The following is a 24,074-nucleotide window of genomic DNA, read 5'->3' as shown; positions in this document are numbered from 1 at the left end:
CTTTCATCCAGTATGTATATGCAACCGTTCTCAAGTGGCAACAGCAGATATTTACAATAGCAGACCAAAGCACTGAAAGCCAGAGTTTGACCTGATATGGTAAATACTAGCTCTCACCACCAGGGGTCAGGCAAACAAAATTCAATGCATGGAACTGATACTGGTTAAAACAAGAAGCGTGATTACTACATCAAAAGTGAAAATCTGGCTACAGATACAAACCTGAATTCAAAATATTGCGTGTTTCCGAAACACCACCCACCCTCCCCAATAACTTGATTTGAAGGAGAGAGCACCTCGCTGTTCCTGGGTTTGGTTGAAGAGGAAAAGATATGGGACTAAATCCAGCTAACAGTAGACATATCAAAGTCCCACTGAAGACAATGGAACAAGTTAGTTGCAACTAACACAAGAACCATTTGCTTTCAATGAGACTTGATATAACAGATGGTTCCTGCAACAAAATGCTGCAGTGTGGAATGCTCCTGTTCATGCCAGCTGGTCATTACTTCTCCCAAGATACTCCATTCTATCCACCTTCATTTTCTGCTGTGTCCCCCACACCCTGCCCACTCCAACAGATAGTCAACATTCCACGCCTGCTGAGCATGCTCAGTTGTCATTGGGCTGTTCGGGGTTTTGTTTCGTGTCCCGTCTGCCCCCCCGATATCTTTTTGTATTTCTACAGACTTTGGGGTTCCTTCAAGCCTGCTGATACCTCCCTCTTGTGTGTGTTGTATAATTTTGACTATATAAGGATCAGCACTCACTGTCAATCATAACTATAAGAGGGAGTAGCTAGCTTTAGCTGAACTGGGGGCATGGCTTAGTGTGGAAGCTAAATGAAAAAAACTCAACCTTGTTATGTTCCAGCTCAAACAACATACATCAAGGTGAAAAGGTCATATGACGAAATATGGTAAGTTCTCTGTAAATGTCATTATGCCTAAGACAAAATAAGGAAGATATTCATTCTTTTATTTTTTAGGACCAGCCAACATTTGCTTCCCTAAGTAACAGCCCCAAGTGAGCGATTTTATATAAAAGGAAACTGGCTGGTATAGAATGATAAATGCTTAAAACCGTAACACGCAAACAGGACTTAAGTTATGGTGTAGAAGAGTACACTGACATTGCACAGAGACTGTGTGAATGTCTCTGGTCTGTGTTATAAACACAGTCGGAGGATACCGTCACATCCTCAGAGGTGGTGCATCCCATTATGGCTGCAACCCAGAGAACCATACATGCAGAAAAACTCTGCACCTTGTTCCATGTGCAAAATGATGGGTGTAATCAATTGGGAGTGGAAAACATTTATTTAATTTCTTATTTTAAATTATTTGTTGGCTGCCTGTAAGGGGAAAACCTCTCAAGGCAGCATACAGGATAAAAATAGGCATGCAGAAGCATATAAATAGGCAAATGTACAATAAAATACTGTAAGACACTGATTCGATATCATTACAAAATTTGATTTCACCAGTAAAACCTGCAGCCTACAGATTATGGTAAGGCCAGCAAAAACAGGTGGGTCTTTAAAGCCTTCCTGAAGAACTGTGAAGAACGGGCCTCACAAACCCCTGATGGAAGCTGATCCTAGAGGTGTTGGGACATCACTGAAAAGGCCCTCTCCATTGTACTTACCAGCCTAACTGCCTTTGGCAGTGGGCAAGTAAGAAGGGCCAAGTGAGAAAATGGGCACTATTCTCTGGGAATGGGGGGGGGGGGTCAATGAGGCCATTTTTGCCTGTGCAGACCTTGTATACACAGAAACATGTTCCTGAATATATATTCAGGCTAATGCAGTTGATTTATGTGGCCTTTACATAGAAAGATATTCTGCACATGTAAATCTCTTTCTGTGAGTGGAAGCAATGTGCTAGATTGTGACAAATAAAATTAAGAACCAAAGGGGCAATCCAGGAAATCAGTTATGTACACCCAAATGGTAATATGCATGCAGTTAAGTTTAATCTTTAGTCTACATTGCAGCAGCTGTTTCCTTCCACCTTACAGGAAATTGTTCTCTCTCTCTCTCTCTCACACACACACACACACACACATCCTCAGAGCTTAAACAGTGGTTTGTTAGTTGGCAATGACTGATAGGGAATGCTTCTGCAGCAAAAAACACACACAAGGGCATGGTTTTAGATTGTGGGAAGGGGAGCAAGATTTACAGCAATGATCATAGCCTGCTGCTGAAATATATTCAAGATTAAATTGCATACCTAGTCATTCATAACTGAAGCAACTCAGTACAAAAAACCGGCAAGTGAGCTAGAGATACAGGTGTTTTTGGAGCATAATCAAATGTGGCCTGAGAGAGAGATTACCTCCCCTTACTCTCTCCAAATGTCACCTCTGACCAAAATGAAAGAAATTACACACGAGATCTGTCACCTAAAATCCTGAGAAATCATGACCCAATTAACTTTCTTGTTTAACAGTATCCTAAACATACATGAATGCACTTCGAAAATTTGATTTTGGTGAAATGTGGTGTACTGATCCCCTGAAAGCTTATTGAACATTACTGAATACTTCTTCAAATCCCTCATTTTTCTTTTTTACACAAATCCCTCATTTTTCTTTTTTACACAAATCTCTCATTTTTCTTTTTTACACAAAAGTGTTGTTTAAGGATTAACATTACAGAACAACAGCAAGAAGAGTCTTGTGGCCCCAATATGGCACAAAGTTTCATGGACCAGAACCCACTCTATCAAATGCGACAAAAGAATCCATGGAAGTGCATGCCAAATAAACATGGTTGTCTTCAAGAGTTTTGCCGCAACAGGCTAATGGGGCTACCCATTTGGCACTTTTCAGTCACTAGGATGTAGGATGCTGCCCTAGAATTCTTTTCTGAAATGGAAAACCAGTAGGGAGAAAAATGTATTTACTTATGCAGCAGATGAGTGGAAAGGGCGGCATAGAGATGTTGGATAAAACAAGCTTCTTGTTCAAGAATTGTTTTCCAGACAGCTGGCACATCATGCTGGGTAAAACTGGAAAGAGACAGTATGGTGTGCAATATACAGGCTTCTGATCTCGTAATCCATAAACCATAGCCAGAAGCAGTTTGAAAGAGTGCTCTTAAACCTATGTTATCTGGGCTGGCATGTGGATATAATTATATTGCAGATATATGCAATATAAAGTTGCATATATCTGCCCTGGAATAGCTTTTGATTAGAGGACTTAGTGCTAGGGTGGCCATGTGTCCTACATTACAGAAGACAGTTCTCTATTTGAAGGCATCCTATCCTTGAAGGACTGCTCAGTTGAAGTCTTGTTGAAAGATAAAGAACTATAAGTAGACAGGAGAGCAGAGGCCTTGAGGTTGCCCATCAACAGTTAGTACCTTGAAAGCAGACTGAGCAGGCCTACAGATTTGTTCAGTCTTCCCCACTACGTATACATCTGCATCTATACATTTATATTTGCACATGGAAAGGTATGCAAGTCTGTGTCCTCTTTTGGGTGATCGTTTCCTCCTCTTTGCCAAAGTATAAGCAACCATCTTGCTTAGCTATGCTGGAATGGAGGATTCCATCATTTCCCATAAGCTAGTTAAATTAAAGCAATTGCCATGAAGACTACAATGAGGATGACAAGATTTGCTCCAGAAGCCACCACGATGCTCTTTCCAAGAAAGAAGCTGCATTGTGTAATCAATTATTGGTTACATTATTCCATTTTTTAAATGCTTAATTCATATTAAATACTAAAAAAGTGGCCCTGATTAAATGTGCTGCAGAGTTTTTTTAAAAGTCAAAATTATTATTTTAATACAAATACTTCTACGATCTGCAGATGGCAAGCACTGTCTTAAAAGGGGCAATGCCCCTTTTCTCTTGTAAAGGAGAAGATGCCTCTTCTATGAAGGTGCCTGTTACGACATGTGTGCATTATCTAAATACAAGGGAAGTATGCTTCATGCTTTAAAAATATTGCCATCGCCCATATGTATCCTTATACAATTTAATCAATAGATAAATGGACTAAAAGCACAATCCTATTTCCATTTACCTCGGAGTAAGCCCCACTGAGCTCAGTGTGATGTACTTCTGAGGAGACATCTATAGGATTGCGCTGTAAAAGTCATACAACTAAACAGCTGAGTTGCGGAACGTGTTATCTTGCTTATTTCATTCGGAAGGCCGTTCAAATTGGGATCCTGCACCAGCAGATTTAGAGAACTAAGCTATACCACCAAGCACAGGGTTGTCAGATTCAAAAGCTCTTTAAGGACTGGTTCATTCAGGACTGCAGCAGGTACACCCTATAAACTGTAGAGCACAAGAGTAAGTCTTAGGCTCATGTACCTCACCACTACAACTGCTTAAAGAACGCTGCTGGATGGTGCTAATGGGCCTATGCATGTAGAGATGTACACATTATTATAAGCTTTGACTCTATCAGGGGATGCTAGGGATTGACCAAAAAACCTTTGCATCTGTGTTTCTTGTGATGAGCCACACAGGGCTGGAAACTGAAAGGTTCCCAGGAAAGGGCTATGATATCTTTCCAGAATGCAGGGTTACTGGATTTGCTCTGGTAGCTCATTGTTCCCGTGGGTAGGGCTATAAAGCTGCTAGGCCAAGCTTGGGCTTTGCTTGGACAGCAGTCAGCTTGGCCATCTATCTCTGGCTGTTGCTCCCTCGGTTTCAGGATTCCCTTCAGGCTCCGATCTCAGCAACCCATGATGCCTTATCTTGCCAGCACTCTGGACTGCCAATGGCCTAGCTTCATGAAAGGCTCACATATGACCATCAAGCTCGCAGCCGCTCCTAGTGCAGCCCACAGAGCCGTGGGGACCTCACCCCAGAGATCGGAGGTAAGTGCTAGCAAGGAGGCCCCTCCCTTATCTAGGATCTTCGGGGTTTCTCTTGCCAGCACTTGAACGGGAAACCCTTCCCTCATTTCCGAACTCAGATGTGAGATCAGAGATAAGGGAAGGGCTTCTCTTGCTAGCACTGGCAAGGGAATTCCATCTGGCAAGGAGAGCCCCTTTTTTGGGGGGGGGGGGGTCTGTGTAAAAGTGAGTATGTGTATATGTGTGTATATGCCCCCAGGCTCTCATCTGGCACCAGATCTACATGAAGTGGGAGAGCACATGCGAGCCACACATTTGTTCTCGCAACATGTATGTGATCTTCATGCTGCCAGCCTGATGTTTCTGGATTCCCATCTGAATTGCAAAGAAGCAACATTTGGGCAAATGTAAAGGACATAAATAACGGCACTGTTGGCAAAAGATGCTAATAGTGCTACCTGCACGCAACAAAATGGCGGCGTACATGCTGAATCAACACAAAATTCGATGTGCCACGAATGAGTTTTGCGCCTAGCTTCTTACACAAAGCTTCTAACATTGGTGCAGTCTTGTGTCAGCCAGGAGCTGAAAGCAATGAGAGTCCTTCAGTTTCAGAAACAATTGATGGAGCTGTATAGTGTGGCATTATTCAATTTAGTGATGTAAAATATCGATACCCACCTTCTCTTATTCAATCCAAAGTGGCATAATACAGTAGCTGTACAGGTACAACTCTCTGCTTGTGCCACAACCGCTGCTTGGATCTAATATCCAGCAAGTGTGAATTGTTGCAGAGGGTCTGCTCCCAGACGCTATATTATCATAGTGCTGCCTGATGGGTGAAGTTAACATTTCGAGGAAGTTATGCAGCACAACCCCCTGTGCACCAAATCTGCACACACAAGAGAGGGAACAAAATCTATTGCAACAAGCCAGACAGTGGTTGAGAAACGATTTTACAGAGTGGTCACTAATCATGCTGTTCCAGAGCCCAAGCTGGTACCGCTCATACTGCCTGACAGCAAATATATTCAGGTAACCCATAGGGGACTTTGCTCACCTTGACAATGACCTTCCAGGACTGAAAAGCAATAGATTACTCTCCCCTAGGGCATACATTTTAGGCATACTAAGCAAGAGCTCTGACACTGGACATTCTAATCTTCATGGACAAAAGAAAAAAAAGGCCATGTGTCACATCCACCCATTCTAGCTATTCCACAAGACAAGACATGAATGGCTCCTGCTAGAAATAGGTTTCTATTCTTTAGCAAAGTAAAACTCCAAAACAGCCTCTCTAGAATAATCACAGAGACAAAGAGATTTGGTGGTTTTAAAACTGAGCTGAAGACAGTTAACAATAGGCATTTCATACTGCATTTTAATTTAGAGCTTTATGAGTGGCCTCCTGAGTAGGATTTCCCTTTGCCACCCTCCAGGATTTGAAGGGGGTGGGGTGGGGTGGGGTGTTCACCTTTCTCATAAGACAATGATGGGAGATTTGTTTTTTCACATTCAAAGTGTATTGCGAGTTGGAGGGTTGCTGCTAATTAACATAATTTGCATGTTATTTTAATGAACGCAGCAGATGCTGAATTACAGATGGTGAAAACACTGCACTTCTACAATCCTCTATTTTGAAATCTTAATATTCAAATTTGAAAAAAAAATGTGAGTCAGCCTCTGCAAAATCTTTATACATAGATTGTGGAAGCTGAAAACATATAACAAATTTCACTTCCTTTTTATCTACTTCAAACCCTTTAGCATGTTTCATTATCCATTCTGCAATGTTTATTTTTGCAATATGAGAAGTAGAAAGTTGCTTCTTTTGTTTCGCAATAAAAGCTGGGTTTCTTGGGACCCAAGGAAGTGCCTGTGGGGTGCAAAACAAAATGCTTATATTCATGGAAATACGCAGAATTTTGAAAGAGGCACAAACAATCCCACAAATGGTCAAATGAAACTTGTCTTCTAACACCCATTGAGAATGAAGGCCATTTCTCTTTTTTTAGATTATGTGATGGCGGCGGGTTCTTTTTTCCTTCCGCTGTACTACGTATCAGGGCATGTCTCATTCAACTCATTGGGAATAGTTTTAAACTGTGCATTCCTTGATCTAGTATACCATTTTAATTTAACTGCTCCACAATTGTTATAGTAAAAAGGTAAAGGTGTCCCCAACCAGTCGTGTCCGACTCTAGGGTGCGGTGCTCATCCCCATTTCTAAGCCGAAGAGCCAGCGCTGTCCGAAGACACTTCCGTGGTCATGTGGCCGGCATGACTGAACACCGAGGTGCACGGAACACTGTTACCTGTCCCGCCGAGGCGGTACCTATTTATCTACTTGCAATTTCTTGCTTTCGAACTGCTAGGTTGGCAGAAGCTGGGACTGAAGACGGGAGCTCACTCCGTCACGCAGCACTCGGGTCTCGAACTGCTGACCTGCCGACCTTCCAGTCTGCAGTTCAGCGTCTTAACCACTAAGCCACCGCAGCCTCAATTGTTATAGTAGTGATGTGTAAAATCCTCCCACCATGATTCAGAATGGCCACAAGTAAAATGATTTATTTTGCTGAGTAGTCATTGGATGCTTGAAATTAATCATTTTAATTCATGCCCATTCCAAGCCTGGGCACTGCTGCATGATGGATGATGTCATCAGCAGCCCCATGGGGGCCTAGAGGACTCCCCCACCACAACTACTACCACCTTCTATCCCTTCCAAAACTTAACTGGCAGCAATGAGGCAGCCTACCTGAGGGGGCAGGGTTAGATCCCAGAGGCGAGGTAGTGAACTGTGTACAGATCTGATCACCATACCTCAAAAATGTTATTGTAGAACTGGAGGATGTGCAGAAAAGGGCAACCAAAATGGCCAAGGGGCTGGAGCAACTCCCCTAGAAGGCTACAGTTGGAGTTATTTGGCTTAGAAAAGAGGGAAGTAAGGCTGGGGGCTAGACAGAAGTAAATAAAACGATGCATGGTATGGAGAAACTGGACAGAGGGAAGCTTTTCTCCCTCTTTCATAAAACTAGAACATGGGTCATCCAAAGAAGCTGAATGGTGGGAGATTAGAATAGGCAACAGAAAGTACTATTTCCACACTGCACACAGATGAACTATGCAATGCGCTACTACAAGATGCGGTGATGACCACCAACTTGGACAGCTTTAAGGAGGGATTAGACAAATTCATGGAGGATCAGGCTATGAAAGGCTACTAGTCATGATGGCTGTATATATCTCCAGAATCAGAGACAATGTACCTCTGAATACCAGTTGCTGAGGAACAATAGTGGAAGCAGGATATTGTCCTCATATCCTGCTTGTGGGCTTCTCATAGGCTTTGACTTTCCCTTTGTTGGCCATTGAAGGAAACAAAGTTGGACTAGACAGGCTTTTGGTCTGATCCAGCAAGAATCTTCTTATGTCCTTATGTGTGACCATGTCCAGGGCTTCCAGAAACAATGGGAAATGAGGTTCCCCCGGTTGCTGATCAACCTAGTAGTAGAGATGCCAGGAATCATGAAAACTACATTTCCTGTAACTCCTGAGAGCCCTGGACATGTGCTCCTGGCAGCATCTAGGATCTAACAGAGACACTGCTACAAGTCCTCCCAGCTGCCACCAGGTAAGTTTGGGAAGGTGAAACGATGCAATGGCCAGGAGGAGGGCTCACAGCAGGAGTACCTAGACTCCAGAAGAGTCTGGGCTCAATTTGGAATTGGCTTGAGGGTGGGGGGTGAAAGAGAAACCCGATTAATTAGTGTTTGAGCCCCCAAGATCTGAACTTTACTCCCATCACTATTTTATACCATGTGCTTCACATCAGATGGATGAAGTATACCATTTGTTCCTCTTTTGCAGATGGGGAACTGAGGCCAAGAGTGACTCACTGAAAGCCATCCACTATGAATCCAAGTCTAACTCTCTACTTACAGGACCAACACAAGGCTACACCTTAGTCGTTACTTCCTGCTTCTGGTAATGCAGACTAAACTGTCAAGGGTGTTGGGTAGGGAAATACTATCTCATTGCCAGAATTGGACTAAACAACCTTTCAATCTTTTCCACACACCAATAATCCTAAAACAGCAATTTCCACATAGGAACTTTGTGTTGCTGTGGTTTTTTAGAAGAGAAGAGGGAGGGAGGGAGGGAGGGAGGGAGGGAGGGAGGGAGGGAAAGAATTTGCTTTCTTGGGGCATAGTATATGTAATGCTCATTCAGAAGCTCTTTCAGTTGTTGTTGTTGTTGTTGTTGTTATAGCAAGCCTGTGGAGGGATGATTTTCATTGGAATCATGGCACATGGGAAGGGGCAGTTTATCCCTTTCCCCTCCTGCTGTAGTCCCAATGAAAACCACCCTATCCTGCCACACTATTAGCCCCAGGAAAAAAGTTCCCCCTGGCACCAAAAGGACCTTTTTTCCTTTGGCTAATAGCAGCACAGGGGGAAGGTGATTTTTGTCAGGACCACATTGGGAGAGGAAAGGATTAAACCTCTCCTCCCGACATGCTGCAGTCCCAATGCAACTCTTCCTGACATCTACTAGTAGCTTTTGTTGTTTGAAAAAAACAAAACTGACTAGCTTCCCAATGGCACATTTAGCATCTTGTCCAGTTCAGCCCTCAGTCCCCTCATCTCAATAATCACAAGAAATAAGATTAATGACCATACTGTTAGTACACTGGGAAAATATCTGAGCCCTTTCTTTAACTGTAGGAGAGAATTTTTTTCCAGCACAAAGTCTAAGGCCTCAGCGTGCAAAGAATTGTGACAGCATGTTACTAAGCACAACAGTCACGTACTGTTCACAGTTACATAAAAGAACAGGACCTTTGCACAACTGAGCTTAGGTAAGGTTAGCCAGGCTGTTCCCACTGCATTGTGGGTTTGTAAGGGATCCAGTTTGGACTTCACCAAGGGCAAAGTTATATTCTGCTACATTCAGCAGAACATGTTAGAGAAGGATGCACCGAAACCAAAACATTTTGGTTGCTTAAACATTCAGGTCTTCATTTATTACAAAGATACAATGCATATGAGTTCAAGCAAAAGAAAAATGAGACTCAAGCCTGTAAATTACTACAATGTCATTCAGAAGACTACAAAAATTGTTATAAGGGAGAGGGAAGTATGATACACTGGCGGTTGGTGAGGTGGAGCTCAGGCTTGTTGGTCCGAGGGTATGACTTCCACTTTGGGTGCAAGAGGTTATGGATTTGGCTTCTGGACAAGCCCATACAACCAGGAGAAGAGGGATCATATCTTTAGGCAGGGATCATACCTCAGTGGCAGGTCAAGATCAAGAAGCAGGTGATGAGAAAGACATCGTCCTGAGAGAGACAGGCAGATAGGTCAGTTTATATTCCTATGAGAAGCAAGAGGTCACTGTTGCTGAGTGTTGACAAACAGGAAGAAGCATCCAACACTGTTACTAGCCTGCATCACAAGGCAACAGTAATATGCGGGATGCTGTCAGTGCTGTGTAAGCACCCAGCATGACCTGCTGACATCAGGATGCACGCCTATGGTGGACACCGCTGGTAAGTCACTGGCCACACCCTTGCACAGAACTGATCTGGCAACACCAATGCCTCCACTGCTGTCTCATGACACCACCAGTCAGGGTCGTTGGGTAATTTCTCCTCCTCAGCCACTTTTCAAGAGTGGCAGCCTCCTACTTCCCAGTGAATCACTTACCAGCAACTTCTGGAGTGGCAATTACAGTATCTCCTTTCATCCATATTGAGAGCCAAGCCCACTCTGGTACTATATACATTGACTGGTTATGATAAAGCAAAGTAGGGTCTTCATTCACTAATACCACACTAAACATTCTTCTGCTAAACACTTGTCCAAGCAAGTAGGATTAATCTGCCGCCTTTTATTAGAGGACAAACAGTGTAAAAGTTTTGCTCAGAGACAAATTGCAGGCATAGGAACATTGTTCTATACAGAGTCAGACCATGGGACCATCTAGCTCAGTATTGTCTTCACAGACTGGCAGTGGCTCTCCAGGGTATCAGACAGAGGTCTTTCTCAGCCCTACCTGGTGACACTGGGGACTGAACCTAGGACTTTCTGCATGCAAAGCATATGCCCTAAATGGCTTCCCTTAAAGCCAGCTAGCATGCATACACTTTAAACCAGGAGTAAGCAACCTGGCTATTTGCTTTGTACAATCAGCTTGCCTCAAGCTGGAAACGACTCTTTACTTTGTGGAAGAACTATATGTACGCCCCAGTTCCACTAAAAACCAATATGCTTTCCTCAATAATGACTCAATCGGGTACATTTGTTTTGGTTGGAGAAATCCCATTTGAACTTGCTTCCTGGTACTGGCAATGTGCCTGTTTTTAAATCCCTGGAAGATGGGATGCTACTTGAAAAATGAGGATGTGTCACTACAGCTGGGGGGAGAACATTGCCAAAAACTCCTATTGATCGCAGATCAATAAAAAGCTAGCCAATTTTTCAGAGGACTTTCAATTCTTCCTTCTCGTACACATCTTAACTAGATGTGTATTCTTTTCACTGAATCTAATAGGAATCCAGGCATTCTGATCCTGAGCTCATACCTAACATCCATCCAACACAGCTCAGGCAGAATTAGGTCATCTATCTGCTGTTGCTTCTTGCCAGGACATTTTCTTGCTCCACTTCCCCTATGAAAGGCTTGCTCCTAACAAGATGACCCAGCAACATTTATTTTATAGGCACTCTTTACAGATCCAAGGTAACTTTGTTGCTTTAGGACAGCCTTCTCCAACCTGATGCCCTCCAGATATTTTGGACTTCAGCTCCCATCAGCCTCAGGCAGGATGGCCAATGCTCAGCAATGCCTGCCACTGTAATCCTGTAGGGCACCGTTGAGGAAGGCTGCTTTAGGAATGTAAAGCAGCCTTTATGCTCCTGAAGTTATATTATGTAGAACACAGTATGCTCATAAAATTATCATTATATTTAAAAACTTTAAAAAGTGAACTCAGTACATTTGTAATTATTGTCTGAATAAACTATACTTTAAAAATTAATATACCAAACATGATTGATTTTATGAGCAAACCAAGTTATACATAATATATTTTAGATTCCTAGTTTATTTCTGACCAGAGGGAACTTCGGCAAGTAGTCCCTGAAACATCTGAATCATTCTAGAAGCAGGAAGAACTGAAGGCAGAGGAAGACAAGTCCAGAGACACAGGACTCTGTAGAACAAAACCCAAACTGACAAGAATGTACATTTTCTTCCATATTATGATATGGTGACTCTATTCACATGTTGGGAAACGGAGCATCCCAAAATGTCTACCCGTAAAAGATACATTGGATCAATAATATTAATAAGAAATAGAAGAAATAACTATGCTGAGATTCTTACAGAGAGGATTAGAAAAGATTTCCCCCCATGGCTTCATTATTTCCAGACATTTTACTTCTCTAGCCTGTCTATAAAATCTTCTTATTGCCTAGTTTTTAGAAATCATTTGGGCGGAGTAAAGGCTTGGCATTGCCAACCTAGCAGTTCGTCTGCCAACCTAGCAGTTTGAAAGCAAGAAATTGCAAGTAGATAAATAGGTACCGCCTCGGCGGTAAAGGTAACAGCGTTCCGTGCACCTCGGTGTTCAGTCATGCCGGCCACATGACCACAGAAGCATCTTCGGACAGCGCTGGCTCTTCAGCTTAGAAACGGGGATGAGCACCGCACCCTAGAGTCGGACACGACTGGTTGGGGACACACCTTTAAAGGCTTGGTAACAAATATGTAAACACCTTGTTAAATTCTAAAAGAAAATATTTCATAATCCAAAGCTGTTCAATTTTTCCAATTTTCGGAAAAGAACAAAAATGGTCCTTGGAAAAAAAAAACGGGGAAAAAACTGGATCGCAAGACTGGATCCAACCGCCCACCCAACCCAGAAAATGCACTCTGCCCCGCCAGAGACCTGGGAAGCTCAAACCTCGCAAAATGGCTGACAGACAAGGGTACTTCTGCGACTGGCAGCACCACCCAACATGGAATGGATACAACTGCCAGGAAAGCCTCCAACACCCACGACTGGCTGGCTGGTACCCGATTCCCTGGCATGGAAATTTACATGCTCCAAATTCGCATCATTTCTGTCCAAGACTGGGACCCACTCAGAGTTACTACCGTATGAGCGTCGACTGCTGCACCCATGTCATGGACAGCGACAGTGAGGCCAAGAATCCCAGAGACCCCGCCCGAACCCACTGGGGTGACATCAGCGACCTCGACACCATGTTTCTCGGTTTCAAAATGCCCTGGTCCCACCTGGGCCTCAACCACTGGGACTGCCACTTTACCCCCAGTGAGTTCCAGCAGCTTGTCATCGGGTACAAACATCTGGTCTGTCGAGAGGGAGGTGACCATCATTGACCTGCAAGTGAAGATGCTGACCAGCGCCCAGCTTGGCATTCACATCGATAACCCATCCAGCATATTGCATGTCCTGGTGGATGAAGATCACAGGTTCCCCTACATCATGGGCAACATGCACCACGGGCACCTGTCAGGGAAGCCCTAGGAGAACTCCATCCTTTTGCAGTTGCTTACAACATGGGTCACTACCTGCCCCACAAGCCTGACATTCCCCAGCCCTTCTTTGTCTTTGAGCAGTGGTCGCACAGGGTCATGTATCCTGGGGTGTCTCACAAAATAAAGTATGCATTCCCCCTCCAAAAAGCAGGAAGCTAAGCGGCCCAGCCAATTACATTGGGAGGGAGGGAATTCCTCTTTACGGACAGTATGTCAAGCGTTGGGTGGAGACTAAGGAGAAGCAGGTTGGCACCACCGATGAGCCTCTCTTTGCCGACATCGAGCCCCATTCTTGGACCACCATGGCGCGACACTACTTTCCCTTGGTCCCCTCAGTCCATGCCCTTGACGGCAAGCACCATGGCAGGTCTTTTAGGGGGCAGCTCACGGCCAAGTCTAAGGGCGCTGCCTCCAAAGTAGACCTCTGCAAGCAAACACTCTTTGACAACATACAGATCCACCCTAGGTTCCCTATGCAAAACTACTACAAGGACAGGCTGTACCCCAGCAAGACCATAGTCATCGACCCCCAGAAAGACATCCCTGGGGAGGACTCCGGCATATCCATGCACCACCTCAATGTCATGGCCATCAGGGCCAACAATTCCCTGCCCTCGGGCCACTTCGAGATCGAGGCAGATGAGAACTAGGAGTTCTCCACAATCAGCAACCTGTACAATGCTTTGTGCCCCTGCTGCCCAGCATAGCCTGGAACAACCAGCCAGTTGTCTATTCTAGGTCCATATGGTCAAAAAAAACCTTTGTTGAGGAGCACCAGCATTGTGATATTAGCCTTATGGCGGTGATGGCGTTTACTAAACCACCACCTCACATCTTCCTTAAAATCAAGCCGCAGCCCACCATGGCCAATACCAGCACAAGCCTCATCGACTTCGACATGGGCGTCATCAACTTCACCGTCAACAGCTACCTCAATCAGGAGGCCCACATTATAATCTCATACGCCATCAAGTGGGAGGTCATCCCCACGGATAACAACACCTTTAATCCTCAGCTCCTCTACTCCCCTGAGCCCACCCTGTGGATCTAGCCATTCACACCCACACAGGATGGCAAGTTCATGGATGAGTCTATCTGTGGGGGGTTGAACTATGAAAGTGTTCATTGATTGGTTCTTGTGCTTTTGCTTTGCATTAGATTTTAGATGCATTGTAAAGGGGGAAAAAACTCTGGTGGAACTTATTTTTGGCTTCTGTCTTCTCATTCAGAAAATGAGTGTAGCTTTTACACAGCTTACTATTTGTTCAAATAAGGGAGGGGCACTATAATTTTATACTATTATATCAATTTATACTATTCCCATTTTTTTCTGGGCCTTCACATCTCTATTTGTTATTAGATTAACAGATGAAATCCAGCTTTAATTGGGGGGGGGAGGCTATTGATATCATGATGGCATACAGAGGATTTATATATGAGGGCCGGGGTTCAATTGCTAATATTGCCACTTAAACAGGACACCCTAGATTGCTGGGTTCAAGACCTGTTTTTAGTCACAATTGATAAGACTGGCCTAGGTGCAATGGCAGCTTGTGCCCATTCTGGTTGGTGGGGCTGGGCAGTGAATATAGGTGGAGCCAGGGGTAATAGGCAGAGCCAGGGGTAGGAATAGCCAGGGGCAATAGGCAGAAGTGAGGTCTGAGCATCACAGCACAAAGCCACTCCTTTGAACTCACAGGTTTCTGCTCTAACAGAAACTCATTTAATAGAAAGGCAAACAGAAGTTAAAGTAACTTGACCAAAATCCTCAGTACAAGCCAGAGGTGGGGTCTGATCTCCACAGCACATAATCACTACTTTGAACCCACATTTTTCTGCTCCAAGGGAAACCCATTTTACAGAAAGGCAAACTGAAGCTGCATTCTGGTTCAGACAGAATGTACTGCAGCTAACAGAAAAGTATCACATAGCTGTGCCATAACACTCTGCCAGTTTAGCTTACAATTCCCCATTTTTTAAAACGAGTTATGTAAGGCTCTAGGAAAAAAAAAATACATGCAGAACTTTAGCACTCTGATGAAATATGAAATTGGTACCTAATTAAATCTTAAAACTTGTGAAGATTTCTTCTTAGGGTAACCAGATGCACAAGGGCAGCGAGGCATGAAAAGCTACACCTGCTGAAATTCCCTCTTCTACACAACCATTAAAGATGCAGAGCCATTTTCTGTTTCCCATCCAGCCACCACCACCACCACTCCTCTCTCTCTCACTCACATACACATACACAGAGAAAGAGAGAGAGAGAGAGTGTGGGACCAATTCCTGCCTTGATCTGTCCACCCTCCTTCCTAAGGCTACAATCCTATGTATGCTTAAATGGGAGTAAACCCTATTGAACTCAGTGGGAGTTATGTTTGAGTTGCCCTACATAGGATTGCTTTGCATATCTCATCTACTCCTCTTCTACCTACCTACGTGAACTTACACACAGGAAATCCTGCCTCCCCCCCCCCCCCATCTCCCCACCACCACCACAATTCAGCACTCGGGAGATGCATAGGTTCTCTTTTAGCACATTATACTTTGTACTGGGTAGCAAAATCATAAGTCCATCAATGCATCTGCTTGCCCAAAGTATGAATGTTTCATTCATGATGAGGCCATCATATCCTTTTGTTAAAACCCTTCAAAATTTCTACAACAGAAGCCCCAATTAATAGCACAAACAGTCTGCCTATAACATGGTTCAAAGACTGGGTCAAGCATTCACAGATATATGGAAGCAACTTGAAAGGGTAGGTTGTATGTGTTGAAATCATCCTTCTGAACACAGCCCAAGATCATGCTCTCTGTAGGTACCTACAAAATAACAGTGAGTGTTGTCCAGTGATAGCAGCTTGAAAGGTGCCTCACATGAGGTCAGGGGATTAATACATCTTTTTGAAAGTAGTTTCATTTGGTCCGTATGTTTTTAAATAGTACTCTACCCCATCATTCATTGCTCTTTATAGCAGAGCCATGACAGGTGCACGACAAACCTGTATAAATCTACCATGCACAACATACGTTCAGCTCACAGAAAAAGTTTCATATTCAAAGATCTGGCAGTTTAGAGGCAAAGAAAACAGAGAGCAAGCAGGCGCAATCAGAAAGTAGCTTAGCCTTGACTCAAACAATGAATTGCTTAGGCAGAAGAGTTCCGCCCATCACTGGAGATCTATAGGGCCAGGTGGAAGCTGATCACTCCCCTCGTGTCACCTGATAACTGTTGGGCCAATAGCTGGCCTACAGCATTGGTCATGTGTAAGTGCAGCAGAAGCAAACTCTATAAAGAATTTTCCACCAGATTGCCCACTCTGACAGCCTGGAAGGTATGCCCTCTGCATGGAAATCCTGCTTCCTTGTTATACATTTGAAAGAGAAAACATTTAGCAGGGTCTAGATTCTCATTTGGGGCACAACTGCATCTTCATTTGGTGTTTCCTTCGATGAGACCTTAATTTTTATTACTGTAAACTGCTCAGAGAACCTCAGCTATTGGATGGTACCCGAATACTGTAAATATAAATAAATAAATACATCAGTAAATAAGGAAAAAGCAATGAACAGAGACCCACTGGTTAATTTCTAAACAAGGGGGCAGCAGTACTCAAGTCTGGCTTTGTAAGGCATTGGGGTTTCAAACACGACTCTGGCAACCACACCCAGGCCCCTGTGGTGGCTTGCCATAAAAGGGAAATCTGTCTGCTCTCTACTGTACATAGGCACCACCAATGCTACAAGCCAAGTAATAGCCCAGCAACTGTCAGGTGATAGCTGGGGCCAATAGGCTTCCACCTGGACCTATGAAGCCTCAGATTTGTACTGAACTCCTTAGTCTGAGAAACTGATTGTTTGAGTCAAAGCCAAGCTGCTCTCTGACTTTGTCCGCTAGTCACTGTTTTCTTGGCTGCAGACTGCCTGGCCTTGTAGTCCAGAAGTTATGTCTTCCTAACTCCAGAGCTGTGGGAACAAACACCCTATATTAGCTTGGACGTACTCTCTTTTCTACCATTACTTCACTTACGTCAGGGCTAATCTCTTCCATTAAAAATCAGTTCTGGGAGCAAGCAGCCAAGCCCCTTGTATTTCAGTTCACTTTTTAGCTACCCGAAACTAATACAGCTCTTCTGAAGACAATGAGTTAAAGCCATCTGTGTTTCTTGGTTTGCTGCATTACTGTTTCATACTATAAAATGGAGACCGCAGATGCTCCTTCATTTTTGCAAAGTGTGGCAAAAAAACCCATCAACACCACATGAAGGAAAAGGAAAAAAAACCACACATGCTTAAGTGTTATTACTAAGTGCTAATTGTTATTACTGACCATTGTGTTGTCGACAGCAGACAAGAACATTTTTACATGTATTAGCATATAATGAGCTTTTGAAAAACACCAGTTGTGGTTTCTATCTTATTTTTTTTCAGGAAAAAGATAATAAAGTATTAGCATTCTATTTTCCTTCTGGTCACATTTTCCTCAGTATTCCAGTTAACTGATACTGGAAGACAAGTGTTCCTTTTGTTTTTCTTTTGGGCCACTGGTATTCTTTGTATTTCTAGAACAGTATATCTAGTACAGTGCATCAGTACTGAAATTTCCTGTTGTTTCCTGAATGTTGTACCTCTCCCATTCCTAAAAGCAATAAAAGATCTGCAGTGGAAATTATTAAATAGCCTCTTCTGCAACAGTATACTCTTTCTCTCCATGCACACACACACACACACAATATGAATATACTTGTTCTAGTGCAAAACCAACAAAAAGGAAAGGAACATGATGCTGCACAAAAACAAGAAGTGATTCTAAACATGCCTGAAATGTGTATTCCACACGAGGAGTTTTGAAAATACAATTCCTTCTTCAGGCGCTTTTTGTCTTCCTATAACTCTGTAGCAACAAGTCCTTCTGCTCCTTCCTCAACCAAAACTCATTGCTGCAGATCTGTGGGAAAACAAAAACCCCTGAAGAAGGAATTGTATTTCCGAAACGCATTGGACAGAATAAATGTTTCAGGTGTTTTTGAGAAACAACTTCCCTTGTTCTAGTGCACTCACACAAAAGCATCCTGGGGGAGTGAGAAAGGGGCTGTTTCCTGGTTGCACATGTGGTTAATCCTATCAGAGGAGATAAACATTCCTTGTTGATCTCCTTAGTGACTGCTGCAATGGGTTACTACAGGGTATTCAACGGGTTATGCTCAGGGGATAGGTCCTGCTTCAAAGTCTCTCTACATTTCACGAAAATCTCACTGTAGCCAAATTGCTTTGGTAGTTACAGATTTAATAGTAAAAGAGGCCTTTTCTGGTCTGAGAAGTGTTAAGTGGAATGACCCTGAGCAAACTATGCTCCATGCAGATTTCTGTTAAGTATGACTGTCGTTAGTAGGAACATAAGCCATGCTGGATCAGACCAAGGGTCCATCTAGTTCAGCATTCTGTTCACAGTGGCCAAAGAGCTGCCCATGGGAAACCCACAAGCAGGACATGAGTGCAGCAGCACCCTCCTGCCCATGTTCCCCAGCAACTGGTGTACATAGGCATAGCCATCAGGACTAGTAGCCATTGATAGCCTTCTCCTCCAAGAATGTGTCTAACCCCCTTTTAAAGCCATCCAAATTGGTGGTCATCACTATGTCTTGTTGTAGTGAATTCCGTAGTCTGAATATGTACGGTGTGAAGAAGTACTTCCTTTTATCTGTCCTAAATTTCCCACCAATCAGCTTTATGGGATGACCCCAGGTTCTAGTATTATGAGAGAGAGAAATGTCTCCCTATCCACATTCTCCACACCATGCCTAATTCTGTACACTTTATACTAAGGGCTCAATCCTATGCATGTTCAGACAGAAAAAGGTCCTGCCACTCTCAGCATTCCCCAGCCTGCATGGCTGGCTGGGGAATGCTGGGAGCTGTAGGATTTTTTTTCTGTCTAAACATGCACAGGATTGCACCTTAAGTCAATCTATCTGTCCATCTAACCCAGTACTGCCTGCTCTGATAGGTGATACCTCTCTAGGGTCTCAGGCAGGGAGTCTTTCACATCACTTGCTACCTGATTCTTTTAGCTGCAGATGCTAGGGATTGAACCTGGGGCTTTCTGCATGCAATGCACATGTTCTACTACTGAGCTTCACCACCACAACCCCCAGTATTTTAGGTTATCTAATTTAATGGCACCTCTATTTAAAACAGGGCTGTTGAACCTCTTTCAGCCGGAGGGTCAAATTCAGTTTCAGAGGAGTTCTCAGGGGCTGGATTCCAGTGGTGGGTAGAGCCGAAATACCAAAAATACCAGCCTATTTTAGCTCAAAGCTCTTACTGACAGTAACTAAGCCTTAGCAGAGGCATTTCAACCTTTTAAAATAGGGAACAAAACTGCAGAAAAGCCAGAATACCACCAAATGATCAATGGTTGGGGTAAAGCACTGAGGCCTTTTGGGAAACCCCAGAGGACCCGTTGAATTTGGCCCATTGGCCTGAGGTTCAACACCCCTGCTTTAGCAGATACCAACCTATGCAGAGCACAGGACACCAACAGAAAACTGTTTTGCATGTCTAATTGGTAATTATTTTATAAAGAGACAAGGCTCAGAATTACCCAAAGCCTAAATCACAAACCCACTGGAAGTGTGAAAAGGGAGGAGTCCATAATTTGTGTGGGCCCAATTACCTAAGGTGAGGGAGTAAGTAGTGGCACGAAGAGAAGATGTGTGTAGCAGCTGAGGGGGAGAAGTGGTATCAAATGGGATAGGGAATACAGACAGTGGAGGAGGGCTCCTGCTCTGAAAGGTGGCCTAGAAAAAAAAATTAAAATCATTCCAGAAACCATGGCAACCAGAGCAGTATACCCAGTGATGTTTATTAGCTGGCAGAGTAGATAAAATCTAGTAAATGTATTGTATATTTGCATTTTATTGTGTCCCGTTTGTACCCCACGTTTCAATGTACAAGGCCCCAGAATGGCTGTAGAAGGGGATGTATGCAGAATTGCAAAAGGATTGCCAGAACCAATGCCTGCTTACCTTCCAAGCTGCCTATGTAGAATTATTTGTATTAGAACAGCAACAAGTTTCTCCAGCTGAGGTCCCCGATCAGTACAAACACTAAGCAAAAATCAGCTTGCAGCCCTGCAACTTTACAAGCAACTCCACAGAAATTACTAGACAAAAAAATGTTCTACTAGCCTGTCTGACCATTGTACCTAAGGGCGCAATCCTACCGAGATAGACGGTCACCTCCAACTTCCTCTGAAGTTGGAGGCGACCGCCTATCCAATGCAGAGCGGCTGAAGCACGGAGGAGAGGATTCCCCCCATGCTCTGCCTGCCCTGCATTTTGCCTTAGATGCCCAATTTCGGGGGTCTAAGTGCAGCTTCGGGGAGGGAGCAGGAACAGGGCTGGAGACCGCATAGGAAGCTGTCTAAAACAGCTTCTGCAGTCTCCTCCCATTTCCACCCCCCAGAATGCCCCCTTTTCACCCTGTCCGTGCTCCGTGTTTTGAGCATGAACAGGCATGGACGGGCAGCCCCCACAGTTCTCTCCGCTCCGGCTACGAGGGGGAGGGGAGCACAGTTTTCCGGCTATGAGCTCGTAACATTGTCTATGAGCTCAGAGATGGGAAACCGAAAAATCCTATCTCCCCCAGACACTGTCTAGGGGACATAGGATTGCTCTCTAAGATACTCAATTGTGGCACTCTGCAACCTGAAAGAAAAGCAACATGAACAACTCTCTTCCAGTTTATGGTTCTTCTGCCTAGTCACCTGGAGGAGAGTCTTACTTGCCACAGGTGATTAGGCAAATGGCTATTTACACACCTAAAAAAAATTATAGTCTTGCACTTCAATCTAACGTCTAGCATTCTTTATTTATACTACACTTCAAACTGCATTACCAAAAAGGTAAATAGATATAACTCAGTTTTTACACAAGCAAAGTGATTCAACACACAGGAATGCTGGGAAATTTATGAACTCCAAACCAATAAACTACAGAGTATATTCATCACTTTCCCAGTAGTAATGTATGGCTGTGAGAGCTGGACTATAAGGAAGGCTGAGAGCCAGAGAATTGATGCTTTCGAACTGTGGTGCCGGAGAAGACTCTTACGAGTCCCCTGGACTGCAAGGAGGTCAAATCAGTCCATCCTAAAGGAAATCAACCCTGCCTGCTCATTGGAAGGACAGATACTGAAGCTGAAGCTCAAATATTTTGGCCACCTAATGAGAAGAGAAAACTCCCTGGAAAAGGCCCTGATGCTGGGAAAGACTTAGGGCAAAAGGAGAAGGGGACAGCAGAGGATGAGATGGCTAGATAGCATCACCGATGCAATGAATATGAACTTGAGCACGCTCTGGGAGAGAGCGGAGGACAGGAAGACCTAGCGTGCTATGGTCCACGGGGTCACAAAGAGTCGGACACGACTTAACGACTGAACAACAACAATATTCATCACACAACCCTTAATACAAACCATGGCTAGGTACAGGTATTTCACATCATTTAACTGTGTCATTTATAGTTGAGAATAAAATTCAGTATTGTAATTGACGAAGCTTTCTTTGGGTACATTTTGCAACCACATAACGGATGCAATGTGGTTTGTAGGATGTAAAGGAAAAGGAAGCTTTGAATCACACCCTGCAAAGGACAAATATAACAGTAGCCACACTAAGCCACCCCAATAATCTATTTACATCCAGCATCCTATCTGTCACACTATCCAGTATTAGAGACTTTGAAGGAATAAGACACAGAACTATTGTAACAGAATGAGCTTTCACCTGACATTTGCTTCTGGCTTCCGCCATGTGAAATTTGTCTAATTCTTCATTAAACCCAATTATGCTATTAGCTTTCCCTATCTCATGGCATACAACCTGGGCATTAAAGTTCCACACAAAGCTAACAACAATCAGTCCTCAGGACTAGCTCAAGACATTTTACTTCCTGAGGTTAAGGACAAGATGGCAACCTCCACCCATTCTACATACAGAAGCCAAATAGACTGGGAGTTTAATCTTCCTTCAACACTGACAACGGGACCGTATCCTCCACCTTACCAAAGGCAGTAGTCTAGTTTAGGAGGCCCATGTTAGGCCATGTGATAGATATAGATCCATCATCCAAGAGAAGAGAATGGCTGAGGGGCTCAGGAGGAACAGCTGGGGGGGGATGTCTGCCACTGCTGCTCCCCAGCATCTGCTGCCTGAAGAGATTTGCCTCACTCTACCTAATGGCAGGGCCAGTCTTGTCATGTCATAGTTTTGATGGAGGGGACTCTGGACAGAATTTAGGACCAGCTATGATTGTCAGCTCTCAACTAACAGCACAATCCTGTACATGTCTACTTAAAAGTCACTCCCACTGCATTCAATGGGGCTTATTCCCAGGTAAATGGGCATAGCATTGCAGCCCAAACGTATTTATAGTAACAATGGTTGTGTGAAAGAATTGTTTGAAAGATCATTGAATCAGGCTTCCTGAATGCTGTCCATCTGCATCAGGGTTAGAAGTTGTATTTTATGTGTATAGAAGTTGGGTGTGTATAGAAGATGTGTATATGAGACAGTGAATACAAGATGGAACAATATTATGCATAAACACAACAAAGCCTAACATCAAGAACTTGTCTGGCAAGTTGGATGGTGCTACCATTTGCAAACATTGGGTTGACTGATGTGCCACATTTATTGGCTGTTATTTTGAAGGTACCTCTGCTGTTTTTGCAGTTGACAATAATGTCAACGTTTCCCAGTTGGAAACTGGGGTTCTGGCTCCAGGCAGCAACAAAAACAATTACAGCTGCCCATTTTACAACAGGTAGCCCTAGAAGCTTACCTTCAAATCAGGAGGTTTACTCCGGGTAACAGGGTGGAAACCTGGATTTGGATTGGAGGTGCCCGAATCCGACAGGGCAGCAGCCAAATCCACAGGCTTGGTGTCCATGGCAGGCAGGATGGGGGCATCTTCAGTCCCAGCGGCGATGTCGTTGTCTGGCTGCTGCAGCTCATCCGATTTGCACCTCTTCATGCTGGGCGAGAGATCGGCCTCGCACTCTTGCTTCTTGAAAGCATTGCAGATGGAAATCGGGAGGGAAGGGGGTGAGAAGAGGTGCAGAACAGCTCGATGAGCACGAAAGGCTGAAGTTCATTTCACCTGTGAGATGCAGGGAACCAGAAAGGCCATGGGGAGGAGCTGGGGAGAAGCCGCCTCCATCCCAACTCATAGCACCGGGTGGCGGGGCTGCAGCCGCCGCCGCCCCCTCCCAAACTTTGGCTGTATGCTTTGCAGTTGCAACTGGCTGGATGTTGGGGGGGGGTGCGGGGGCAGATGGCATGCTGATGCGTTTGATCATTAGGGCCCCCTCCCCTCCTAAATAACGCCACTACTCACTGTTTAGGAAAGCAAACGAGCGATCCGGATCTCGGCGCCTTGCATGGCTGCAAAGTCTCTTCCGGTGAGTGCATGTCTTCCCCGCCGTTTTCTTTCTTTCTTTGAACGTGATGGACAGGCGGGCCGGCCGTCTTCGCCCTGCAAACGAGCCCGCTTTCCCCCGCTCCTGCCGCCGCTCGAGAGCAAATCCCTCAGCCTAACCCACCCACCTCGCGAGCCGGCTTGATGGTCTGACTGACAGCCCGGCCCGGCCAATCCGCATGGAGGCCCGATCTGGAGAG

The 24,074-nt window shown here is 44.3% G+C and overlaps 1 protein-coding gene across 3 annotated transcripts in view; it reads right to left on the bottom strand.

The window, feature by feature from the left end:
* Positions 1 to 23,991, bottom strand: part of LOC146348490 (transmembrane and coiled-coil domains protein 2-like) — a 34,288-nt gene extending 10,297 nt beyond the window's left edge. Inside the window, exons 1-3 of one of the 3 annotated variants that reach the window (XR_014790650.1) lie at positions 23,794 to 23,991; positions 23,239 to 23,556; positions 9,824 to 10,166 (exon numbers count right to left, since the gene is read on the bottom strand). Coding sequence is in view for 2 of the 3 variants with exons in the window: in XM_084853260.1 (XP_084709386.1) it covers positions 23,239 to 23,430 (192 nt within the window). In the remaining variant the exon portion in view is untranslated. Of the gene's footprint in view, positions 1 to 9,823; positions 10,167 to 23,238; positions 23,557 to 23,793 lie in introns of those variants that run through there. The other 2 variants (XM_084853260.1, XM_084853261.1) reach the window with 2 other exon arrangements.
* Between the last annotated feature and the right edge of the window lie 83 nt (positions 23,992 to 24,074).

Source organism: Heloderma suspectum, chromosome 4 (assembly GCF_057233095.1).
Source record: "Heloderma suspectum isolate Gila_16-S chromosome 4, 16-S_ref, whole genome shotgun sequence".
Classification (NCBI taxonomy): Eukaryota; Metazoa; Chordata; class Lepidosauria; order Squamata; family Helodermatidae; genus Heloderma; species Heloderma suspectum.
The sequence above is the reverse complement of the archived record's forward strand: the minus strand, read 5'-3'. Positions and strand labels throughout refer to the sequence as shown.